At 31.3% G+C, this 13,419-nt stretch overlaps 1 protein-coding gene across 1 annotated transcript in view; it reads right to left on the reverse strand.

Moving 5' to 3' along the window:
• The window catches only part of LOC145252212 (uncharacterized), a 157,584-nt gene that overhangs the window by 119,437 nt on the left and 24,728 nt on the right, over positions 1-13,419 (reverse strand). The window contains exon 2 of the mRNA XM_080111718.1: positions 2,959-3,019. Coding sequence (XP_079967844.1) covers positions 2,959-2,969 — 11 coding nt within the window. The 5' untranslated portion in view covers positions 2,970-3,019. The remainder of the gene's footprint in view (positions 1-2,958; positions 3,020-13,419) is intronic.

Genomic DNA, 13,419 nt, shown 5'->3' on the forward strand with positions numbered 1-13,419 from the left:
GATTCATGCATGTGCAATCATAAAACAGTTGACAAACAGATAAAAATATGATGACCCCCCCCCACATACCAATTTTCCAATTTTGATCCCTTAGCAGCCCTTTTTCCGGATGAAAAGTGATTAAAAAGTTTTCCACATGTCTGACTACTCTATATACTAAATTTCAAGTCTGTAGATCACTAATTCATTGAGTATACAGGTTGAGAATTGTCCTCACACACACATTTTCACTTTTATAGATATATAGATTTGTCAGTTCAATAGATTATATTTATATATATATATATATATATATATATATATATATATATATATATATACACACACACTGCTTCCTGTTAGTAAGATCGTTGTCATCTGGTTGTAACTCCCAACTTGAAATAATAAACTCACCCAAATACTAAAAAATAATTTATATCTAATAGCATTTTTTTTTTAATTTATGTCTGATGTTGTTAACCTTTTTCTTTTTAGTTCTATTTTCAAACTTTCAACATTTCAGAGTTAATATTTGTTTACATTTTTTAGAAATGCATTTTTTTTTTTAATTATTACAACACAAAAAAAAATGCTCTGCAGACTTTGGAAAAATATTTACAAAAAAATGTCTAACATCTTTTCCTTAAAATATAGCCACATCCATGACATGTAAAGATATTACTAATGAGTTGATAATACACAAAAAGTAATTTTTTTAAATAAAATAAAAAATGAATAATAATACAAAAAAAAAAAAAAGGATATCCCAAGCACAAATGAAAGGGAAATAAAAAAGTGTAAATTACACAGCTCTAGCTAGCAAGTATTACAAATAACAGTCAATTGCGTTTATGTCGTTTTTTTTTTTTGTTTTTTTTTTTCAAACAAAACTAGCAGGCCGCCTGGCATTGCGTGGTCATAAGATATACTTAAATATGATATTTTAATTCATGCAGATTACATATTTATTATTATAAAGACAATTCTCTATCGATTATTATATTGAACCTAATATATGGTAGGGAGATCAAAACTAAAAAAAAATATGACTTGGGTACCATCATTCCTTAGACTGAGCCACGTCCATACGCATATATAAATTCACCTGTCATCCCTTTTTTAAAAGATGGAATCACTTGATCGTTGAAAATAAAATTAAAGCAAGCAAGCTAGGATGTCTGGATGGTCCACAGAGTTTTATAATTATTAAGAGATATCCAATAAATTAATGCAAGAACAATTAATAAAACATTGATCATGTCCTACAAGATTATGCTCGATACCGAGAGAGACAGAGAGGGAACATGCCAGATCAATAAGTCTGACAGAATTTTTACTGGAACGTTGATCTAAAATTTTCACTGTATTTTTAAACAAAATATACCCACTATATTTTACCAATAATTAATGCAAAACCAATAAAATATTGATTACTAGCAAGATGACCCACCATTGCCCATGATTGAATGATGATCACCGAATGTTTCACACTCCCATATTTTTATTGTCATCAAAATTAATAAAATAGCCCATTTTTCAATCAAATCGATTAACTGCCTGCTCTAACTAGAGACACATTGTGATGCACCTTGAGAAAGCTTCACATAGCTCTCGCAGTAACTAAGTTCACAATACACTGTAGTCTACATTGCACTGTAGAGAATCTACTGTTGATTTTATAAAATTTCTAGATGTACCCGGTGTTGCCCGGTATTAAACATAACGTTAAATTCCTTAAAAAATAAGTAAAAAGAAAAACGGAAAGAAACTAAGACATATGCATGCAAGTATGTTTTTTCTCAACAGTTCACTTTGTAAGTAAAAAAAAAAAATACTCAAGCTGAAACTGAAACCTAAAGGCAAAGATTCAAGTACAATAACCATTAGATCAGCTTGACATGATCTATAAAAAGTGTTTTCAAAACAAACTTATTTTTAACATAAGAAAGCACTTATGAAACAGTTGAAAACAGATAAAATTTTGATTAACCCCCACCCCCACTTACCAATTTTTCAATTTTGACCCCTTAGCTGTTCTTTTTTCTGGATGAAAACTGATTAAAAAGTTTTTCACCTGTCTGAATATCCTATATATCAAATTTCAAGTTTTTAGATCAAAAATTCTTTGAGTATATAGGCTGAAAAGTGCCCTCACACCCACACATTCTCACTTTTATAGATATATAGATTTATTACAAAATTATGCATAATACAGAGAGAGACAGAGAGGGGGGGGGGAGTACGGTGGATTAAGTCTGACAGAATTTTTACCTGAATTTTGGTAAGAAATTTTCACATGTATAATCTCAACAAAACAGGAGACAATGTTGAATACTATTTATTGAAATTGCTTACGTATTCCAGACGGTTTTCCTCATCTTGGTTGTCGACATTTTCCCAACCATTTTTTTCAACAACTGTACTCTCTAACCCTCTTTAAGCTTCTAGGAATTTGAGAATAAACCCTTTCAAGCAATTTCATTCATTACATGTGTCATACTTTTTATCTTTTAAATCTTTGTGAGATTTTTAAAACCTAATATGATGAAATAAAAAAAAAATCCTCCTAGATGTACTATTAGACGCATGATAAACTGGATAAAGGCGTTAAATAAGAGATATTTTAGGTAATAGTTGTGAACTCAATCCCTGGTGAAAGTACATAAGAAAACATTAACAATGCCAGATATCTAAAAGACACAGAACATGGAACGATAACAATCTATATTAGTGAATTAAAATGAAGGTTTTGGTGCAAAATTCATAGCAGGTTATCAAAATAGACATTTGACGAAGGCGGGAGAATACAACAGCCAAAACGTTATGAAAATGATAACTCAGATGAGGAAAAACATAAAAATATGCAAATAGTAATACAATATCTAAGTAATATATTTAAATAATATTTATTGAGTAAAGTAAATACTATTCCGCTTTAAGCTGCATGCTCATTGGCTTATCTGTAGAAATATTACTTACCTCGAGTCCATGTTGGTAGATTTTGCCTTTTTTGTTTTTTAGTAAAAATTCAGGATATGTACTGAAAAAGAAAAAGGAAATAAATAAATGGAAAATCAATGCAAAGCAAAAAGCAATCTGTTGGAACATTTCCAAAAAGCAAATTTAAGTTATTAAACATGAAAGCAATGACAAATAAAAGTAAAAAGGGAAATAAATTAAGGCTTCTGCCATCATTGAGTCACACAGTATTCACATCAGACGTTTATCATTTACAATCATGCCGCATCAGATTGAGGTGTCTGCCTAACAGGTGGTGGGAGGTAATGTAGATTTGGATATTTTTATGGAGTGAGGGCTTCATAAAGCTTCTTCGATCTCCAGCAAATTATTGAAATAAATTATATCTGCCAAATGAAATTTAGTTTCCTATTTCGAGTTAATCCGTTTTCACTAGCAAGTGTCTGTTCGGTGTAGACCACAATCTGACTTTTGTGCTCGTTGTATTTGCAGACTCATAGGCATACCTCAGCTTTCAAGGTTACTAGGATCAGGTTTTACATATAGCAACAGAGTAATGACTAGGCTCAATTATTATTATTATTTTTTTTTTTTACTCTGTTTCACCCCCCAAACAAGATATATTGCCACTTGGATGTAAGGAGCTATCATTTAGGATCATATAAGAGACTTATAGGGAGTTAAACGGAGAGCTGTCCACATTACATTTAAACTTAAGTACAATCAGATAAGAAAGAAACAGGGAGGGAATTCAAAAGTCTAGTTGTCCACGGGAAGAAATTATTAGAGTAAAAGACTTTCCAGCATCTAGGGATCTCAACAGTGAAGGAGTGTGATTTTGTTGCATGTCAGGTTAATTGGAAGCATGTATATCAAAGGGATACAAGTGATAGGAGTTCATCAGAGACATCAGGGGACAGAGGTTGGAGCTTAGTTGATAGTGCAGGACATTAGATTTGATACTCTTTTTTGGACCCTGTCTAAGAGTGAAAGACTAGTGGTAGATGCATTAGTCGATATGCAGCAATAACACTCCATGCATGGGTAAATGATGGTTTTGTAGACATATAGGATACTCTCTCTCTAGCATAGTAAAGAGAGTCCACCTTCTTTGCAGCAGTCTTGACAATGTCTTCAATGTATTTCATCCAATTCATGTTGCCTGTGAATGTTTAGCCAAGAAGTTTGAGCGATAAGCTCTCAGGTAGAGTGTTATAGTCATTTTTTACTCATAAAAATAAAATATTCAGGAGTATTTAAATGATAAAAATTCGTATGAATTTTAAATAATCTATTTTTTTATAACAACGGTTTAAATCTCATTAAAAAAAAAAATTGAAATTTGAGAGTACACATTCATTTTTCTTGCTTTTTCAATTTGTGGAAACATTTTGTGTTAATCATAGATATTAAAAAAATAACATAAACTGGTGTATCCTGTAGGTATTTTTTTTAAATAAATGTGATCTACATCAAAATTTTTCCATAGTTTTATAATTTATTTTATTGCATTATTTTAATATCAACAAGCTACAAGCGATTCAAACTGTTCAACAGGGACTGTAGATGTATCCTCAACCAGTAGGATGACTATTTTTTACAAAATAATAACACTATAAATATTTTTGTATTGGGGTGTATAAACACCCAATGAGACTAACCATGTTTGGAACATCCAGGTGACTAACGCAGAGTTAATAACCCAAATGTTGTTGAAATTTACACATCCTTTGAGCAGATTCACTTCAAAAGGTGAGGAGAGTTGGGATAATATTCAACAGTACAAATGAAATAAAGTGAAAAGTTAAGTAAACATGTGAATCATGTCAAAGTCAAGAAACAACAATGAAAGCTGAATTAATTGTATCACAAATGCTGACATTGAACCTGAAAAATCTACGAAAAGTCACAAACCTACATAAATGCTATTTCAAATTTAAATGTGACAGACCTATGGAAATGTTATATTAAAATTAAGCATGACAGATTAAGTAAATGACACAAACTTTTATAGGGATCATGAAATGCACCAAAAATTAAAACAAAAAATAAAGATCATCCATCTTGTTGAAAATGATGCAAAAACAAATAATATCTATCAACAGGACAGGAATTCTTATCACATTTGCAGTTTTCAATTTTTGGTTTATTTATTTAATCATAAGAAAACTTTTTTTTTCATATCTGCTTTCTAAGGTATACAGAATAATTTGTAAACATTGTATAATGGATCTGTAAAAAAAAAAAAAAATTATATTCCCATGCTAAGATTGACTTAGTTTAAAACAGAAAGTTCTTAAAGAGGGGGAGAGGAAGGAGACTCTTTCTGTGTTTATATAAAATAGATAATCCTACACACACAAAAAATAAAAAAGATGCCCGTGCAATCAGTTTATAGTAAAGCAAATGTTGAACTATCTCCTGCTCCAACATTGTTCTGGCAAGGTGAAATCCAAAATGGCTGAAAAGAATGATTGGATGGTTGGAGAAGCAGAGAACTGATGTTAATTTGGAGTATTCTTTCCTCTAGATTAGTTACCCTACCAAGTGACAGTGTATTCTACACTCTCATTGCTTATGGGAAGTGGATTCATACCTTTGCAGAGAACCTTTTCATAGTCATTACAGCATGTGGTATTCCCATCTATGTAATGGACAAGCTCAGCATTGCTTAACTTCAGTAATCCAACAAAAACCAGGGTTCCAATATGATATACCCATAAGTTGATTAATAGGTAGAGATAGCATGACAATTATTTGGTTATACTTCATAGAAATTAGTATTCTCACTGCAGGTAAATAGATTAATGCTTATAATTTTGAGATTATTATGCATCCTCCCACAATAAAGGTGTAAAATTCCAAATAAATTCTTAACTTTTGTTAATTTCTAAATGATTGGAATCAGATTATGTTTAGTGTTCTGAATGATTTTTGATAACTGCTTATTAGACAAAAAAATATTCCAGTTATAGACAGCTAAAATACTTCCAAACTTCAGGCATAGCACTACCAAAAGCGGTGAGAAGGCAAATCAGTTTCTTCACTTTTATTGTTCAGTATATCTATTGTGAAGCCATTTATTGAAATTTAAAAAAAAAAAAAAAGGACATTATTGAAAAATCTATATATATAAAGTAATAGTGTTTGTGTGTGTCTGTATGTACAACACTTCTACAGCCCACACCACTGGACCAATAATGACCAAACCTGGCATAATAATCCCCACCAAGGAATAGTGCACACCATTTTCCAAAGAAAAGGTCAAGGTCACATCCTATGTATGGTATCTTCCTTCAGTTTTGACAGACTATGGATACTCTCCATAAAGGTGCCTGCACGTGGAATTTTTGTTGCAAGAGTTGTGCAATCTCCACCCACACCTCTCCTGAGTCGGCATTGTTAAATACAAGTGGCAAGACTGATGACTGGAAACAATGCCAAAATAAGCGGAGCGCACATACAGTGCCTAGAATTTGCAAATGGTCATCCATCTGGTACTAGCCAGGCTTCACTGATCTGACTAGTCTATCTATATATACTCTCCTACAGCCCACACCACTGGGCCGATCATGACCAAATCTTACATGATGATAGTCTGACCTAGGGATGGTGCACATTATTTTTTAAAGTCAAAGGTTAAGGTCGGGACTTTGTTAGTATACAACAAAAATTTAAATTATAAAAAGATAAAAATAACACAATTAGTCTTTATTTGCACTTCTAACAAAATAAAATAAGTTTTTATTTTAAATTTTATAAAAAATATGTTTATGAAAATATGAAAATGTTTTGCTTTTTTTTAATTTTAAAAATAAAAGTATTTTATTTGAATTTATATATGTTTACGAAAGTAGCGAAAGTATAAAAATGAAATTATTCAAATCAAAATAAAAAAATGAAATTATTCAAATCAAAATAAAAAAATGAAATTATTCAAATCAAAATAAAAAAATGAAATTATTCAAATCAAAATAAAAAAATGAAATTATTCAAATCAAAATAAAAAAATGAAATTATTCAAATCAAAATAAAAAAATGAAATTATTCAAATCAAAATAAAAAAATGAAATTATTCAAATCAAAATAAAAAAATGAAATTATTCAAATCAAAATAGAAAAATGAAATTATTCAAATCAAAATAAAAAAATGAAATTATTCAAATCAAAATAAAAAAATGAAATTATTCAAATCAAAATAAAAAAATGAAATTATTCAAATCAAAATAAAAAAATGAAATTATTCAAATCAAAATAAAAAAATGAAATTATTCAAATCAAAATAAAAAAATGAAATTATTCAAATCAAAATAAAAAAATGAAATTATTCAAATCAAAATAAAAAAATGAAATTATTCAAATCAAAATAAAAAAATGAAATTATTCAAATCAAAATAAAAAAATGAAATTATTCAAATCAAAATAAAAAAATGAAATTATTCAAATCAAAATAAAAAAATGAAATTATTCAAATCAAAATAGTAAAATTTCTTCTTCACCCAGTTTTGGTAGTGTCGCAGGTTCTGAGATAGACAGTATATCCATGCAGTCTAAAAGATTGCAGTTATATCATTTCTCATACACTCAAAACACATTTTCCTCAATCTACCATGCTTCCTAATACTTAGGAAATCCAAGCGCATTGCTAAAGCAACTGAAACACATAGTGCATAAATCATCTACAATTTCACCAAAATACTAAGTTTCTGATGACAGCCAATTGATGGGATCTTACATCATACATTAGCTTGATCATGACACTATGATTATGCCAAAGCCAATGCATACAAGCATTCAAAGCCTATGTATCATTGTTGCGCAATATACCAGAGTGAATACAATTTAAAAATGTAGGAAGGAAATTTGCCGAGATATAAGGATTGACAGCAGATTCCAGAACCTTCCCCCCTGTAACGACAGTGATAAGTGATAATGCATTTGTAACTACCAATAGCATTTAACATATCATCCAAGTAGCATAAGATGGCTTCAATATCAAATAGTGAATCATCTACATCCAGACAAACTTCAGTTCAATTATCAATAAAAATTACTATTTGAAATGTTTGCTTTCGAGTGTTTGGATTGGTTTGAATTGGTTTGCTTTTGAGTGTTTGGATTGGTTTGAATTGGTTTGCTTTCGAGTGTTTGGATTGGTTTGAATTGGTTTGCTTTTGAGTGTTTGGATTGGTTTGAATTGGTTTGCTTTCGAGTGTTTGGATTGGTTTGAATTGGTTTGCTTTTGAGTGTTTGGATTGGTTTGAATTGGTTTGCTTTTGAGTGTTTGGATTGGTTTGAATTGGTTTGCTTTCGAGTGTTTGGATTGGTTTGAATTGGTTTGCTTTTGAGTGTTTGGATTGGTTTGAATTGGTTTGCTTTCGAGTGTTTGGATTGGTTTGAATTGGTTTGCTTTTGAGTGTTTGGATTGGTTTGAATTGGTTTGCTTTTGAGTGTTTGGATTGGTTTGAATTGGTTTGCTTTCGAGTGTTTGGATTGGTTTATCAAAGGCAGAATCAAATGCACGACTGATTCTCTTGTACATATTTTGGAGTTTGGATGGATTTAATTGATCACTTACAAAATTCAAACTAATTTAACTGTTCTTTTTGAGGGTTTGGAACATCAACATATAAAATTAGAATAAAATATAAAACTATTTCAAGTACCCATTTGTGGGGTTCAGGACATCAATTACTTCTGATAGAATGAAATATACACTTGGCTGAACCACACATCTTTTGGAATTTGGATGGGTGTAAAAAGTTAATTGTTGAATCAAAACTGCAATATAAAACTAATTGAGTCACCTCTTTTTCAAGGTTTGAAACAATGAGACTAGAATGAAATACACTATTAATTTAGCCACACTTCTGCTGGAGTTTGAAGCTAGAATAAAATAAGCAATTAATTTAATCGTCCTTTTTCAGGGTTTGAAACATCAATTGCTGAAACCAAAGCTGCCTTTAGAACTGTCTGCAGCTGCTGCAAATATGCCATAGAAAATGTAAAAACGTCCTATGCCCAATCCATTAAATCCAGGATTACAGAACAGAAACTTGGTCCTTGAGAGTTTGAGAGAATAACAGAGGATGCTTATTCCAACTATCATTAATGGATCAAAAGGTAATTTCCTCAGCATCTAACAAAGCCAAGTCTTTTACAAATAAAACATAGTTGTTGATAGGCAGAAGTTTGGAGCACATAGTATTAATGGCAGTGCGGCTAAAGGATCAATTCTGAGCTCAATCCTCTTCTGTTGCTACTTCTGCTACTCAAAGTATTTTTGTTTTTTGCCTTAATAGAGTAATAAATTGATTTTGCAATCGAATGGTGGATGATTTCTTGTGTTAGATAAAAGACATCATCCACCATTCGATTGCAAAGCTGTAGATACAAACAAACAAAAAAGACATTGCTTAACTTTCTGTTATTTTCATGGAAGGTGTTCGACTGAGCTTCAATCAAGACACTTACAGCAAACAGAATTTAAATGAACAAAATGTCTTTCCAAAGATTTCTCATATGTAGAACATGTTCATAAGCGATTGCTTCCCTTTGGGCTACAACATGGTAGTCTTCACATTTAATGTCAGCAAATACTTATCATAAACCGTCCTTATAAGTAATCAAACCTTGTTCACTTCATTCATTATTTTCAATTCTCTTATATTCTTGGTCATTCAACCGACACTTGATCCATCTTATTAACCCTTATCCTTGAGTGTCTTTTAACCATGACATGTGAGGAGTCAGTGTAAAAAAAAAAAAAAAAAAAAAAGTTAAAATGAAGTAATGAAGTACACAACAACTAATTAAGACATCACTATTTGGGTTTGGAACAAAATTGCTTCAGTTACAATAACATGCGTAACTAATTAAAATTCAGCCACTCTCTTTTAAAGTTTGGAACAGCAATTTGAACACCTTTTTTTAGCAGGGATGGAAGGGGGGGTATCAAGTTCTTCAGCTAGAATAAAATATATAACTGATTGAGGTATGTTTCTTTTGGGGTTTTAAAGTATTTGAAATATGAATTGTGGAAGCTAGAGCAAAAAGGCAAAAATATTTCAGTCTCCTTTTTCAGGGTTTGGAATATCAATTCACAATAAATTCCACCACAGTTCTTTTAGGTTTTTGATTGGTTTGAAACGTTAATTGCTGAAATTAGAATAAAATAGAGGCGATATCCCAAAACAGTTATTTTACATTATATCTACAAACTTGGAATATGGGCACATAGATCTTTGCAAAACAAATAATTATACCAATTTTATTTTGCGAGCCCAACCAAAGTATGACCGTTCAAAGTTGAAAATTTATCATCTTATGTGCTATTGGTCCAGAAACCAATTTTCATAGTGTATAACTAAAAATGCGGGCCTTGAACCAGTGAAAAACACTTACAAATATCATGTCATTTTGTAATAAATGAAAATTAATCATAATAGAAACAATAATTACCAGATCATACGAATTAGACAAAATCTCATTACTCCTCAAAATAATATGCAAACGTGACAGAGAAGAACAACTTTGTTCATATAAGATTCATTTCAACAGCTAACACACTGAATCTTTTTAATATGACTCAGAGTTGAGCAGAGATCAAACGGAATTTTTCCATTGACACTAAAATAAAAAAAAAATCATGAGCATTTGACTCAATAAAATGTCCAACTTGTAGTTTCTTTGTGAAACTAAACATAAAACTTTATATTAAGCCAACCATATTAACAAATGCTGCTTTTTCTTTAAGATGGAAATATCTTTGTGTAGAGACACAATGCACAAAATTTGAAAACAGACATTTTTTATGAAGGGAATAAATCGCCTGCCACTGGAATGAGAAACCTAACTTAAAGTAGTTTGCAAAAAATAAAAAAAAAAATTATTAAGGATACGGAAAAATAATAGTACATTTATAAGGAGAACCAGTTAAATGCTGCTTAAATCCGGATTTTATGAAAATATAAATGCAATATTTCAAGTTGAAATCGAATTCCATTATATTTGCACATTTTATCACTCTAACTAGGCTGTATTTCTTTGAGGATTTTGATATTTTTTAAACAAATTGCTGAAGGTAGAATTAATAAACTTTCAGTGACCTTTTGTGAAGGTTTAAAAGATAAATATCTTAAGTTTCAATGAAATTCACAACTTATTCAGTCACACTTCTAATAGGGGGTTTGATGAGTTTGTAACTTCAATTACTGAAACTAGAATAAAATTTGAAATTCATTATGCAATTTTTTTTTTTTTTTTTTTTTGATGTGTTAAAAATATAAGTTTCTGAAATTAAAATGAAATACTAAACTAAACCAGCCACCATTTTCGGGGTTAAGAAATCCATTCCTAAAGCTTTAATTGAAAATGCAACCGATTCATTCATACTTGGGGTTTGGATAGATATTTAATGAAACAAGGTGAATAAAAATTACAGTACAATTCGAATTTGATTTTTCTATTTAAAATATTAATCAGTTCCATAAAACGTTATAAAAAGAATATTGAATTAATAAGAACAGAGCAGTAATCTTAGTAAAAGCTAATGTTATTATATCTTCCACACAAAGTAGACTCTCATATTTTAGTAATTGTAATGATTCGAAACACGGAAGACGAATGAAAACCAGTTAATATGGCTTTGTTTATCTAGAATCACAGGTATGCATGCTGAAATAGAAGAATGAAAAATTGCTAAGATTTTACACAAAATAACAATGTTAATATGACAGTAATGGTCAACAGTGGTCAGACAGACAACTAGGATTAACACGAGAGAACAACTATGTGCATTTTCAAGGTGATGTTCTAAATTCCCTGAGAATCAAATAAGGTACAAGTAAGATAAATAGATTATCAACTACTATTGCTGGATGGCACAAGAAATCTTACTGGTTGGACAAAGTGGAGACATGGCGTATGAATAAGTTTGAAACATCAATTACTGAAGCTGCAATGAAATACAGACTGATTGAGCCACATTTGCTTAAGGTATGAATGAGTTTTTATTTATTTATTTTTTACAAACAAGATTGCTTCTCAAGGCCCATAAGCCACTCAAGAATTAGGATCATTGAGCTTTTTGACAGACAGACAGTGGAACACTAAGGAAATTAGTAATGATAGTTGTAACTGCCTAGAAAGAATTTGTTTACATTGGACTTGAAAAAGCAAGGTTATAGTCAACCAGGAAGCAACCTCGTGGAACTGTGTTCTACAAATGGGCAATACTAGGAAAGACACTTTGGTCATGAAAGTTCCATTTAGTTTTAGGTTCAAGAGTGAGAAAGGGAATTTATTGACAGTGGTTGTACCTATTTACTATGCCTCCCCACGGGACAGAGTTAGACACCAGGGTCGTTTTTTAACGTGGAGAAAAGGTACAAAAATAAAAATTGTCTCAGTCGTGAAGGATTTCTCCTCCACCGAAAGAGAACAAGAAATGGAAGTGCAGCATCTGAAGGTTTGTTGTAACAATTTTTTAGGGGAAGGGCATATGGATTAAGCTCAGTCAAGAACCTGTCATTAAAATAACAGTAGAATAGAGACAGGTTAACAACATCTTTTCTGTGGAAAAAGGCTGTAGGATGGAGAGGAGGACATTACCCGCTAGATTTCGAAGTCAATTTTGTACTCTGTCAAAGCAGGAATGGTGTTTGAGTAGCACCTCTCTAGATGTGGCAACAGTACTTCACCTTAGGTCATACATGACTCTTAGACGGATAGGTGATTTATGTCGGGAGCGAGATACTTTTTTGGAGCAGTAGAATGATCCAACTATTTTTACAGTGATCTTCCAGCAATTTGATGTAAGTCTTCCATTTTAGGTTTGGAGTGAAGGTCAGGCCCAAAAGCTTATTAAGGGAGAGGACTTCCTAAAGGTGAGAGCCATTCATTTTGATTGGGACAAAGTGAGGATCAGAACACTGATGGTGAAAAGAGAGATGCTTGATTTTAGACATATTAAAAGTAACTAGTTATCTTTTTCTCCATTGGGCGATGTGCTCCAAGTCAGAAGAGAGGGAATCATAAAGATCTGGATCATTAATGATCCTCGAAGTGTTGCCATAGATGGTTGTGTCATCTTCATAAACATTGATGAATGTAATTAAAATATAATTTGAGAGATCATTGATTAAGATCAGAAAGGGAGTTGGGCCCATAATGGATCTCCAAAAGACCCCAGTGTTGATATTAAGAGTTTCAGATTTCTGTCGATCAACAATTACTTTCATGAACCCATCAGAACTTTCATTCCTTTATTCTCTTATTCTTATTCTCACTAATGCTTCTATTAACAACCTTTTAACCATATTTTATTCCTCCTTTAAATCTAACTAGCTGGGGGTACCCGGCGTTGCCCGGGTGTTTGGAGGTGTGTGTGGTTTTGGGTAAATCAAAACAAAAAAATAATAAAAAATCGTTTTGGTAGGTAAGTAGGGAGAATCGAAGTCG

The sequence above is a fragment of the Euprymna scolopes genome, chromosome 1, assembly GCF_053919585.1.
Source record: "Euprymna scolopes isolate OS-2025 chromosome 1, ASM5391958v1, whole genome shotgun sequence".
NCBI classification, from domain to species: Eukaryota; Metazoa; Mollusca; class Cephalopoda; order Sepiida; family Sepiolidae; genus Euprymna; species Euprymna scolopes.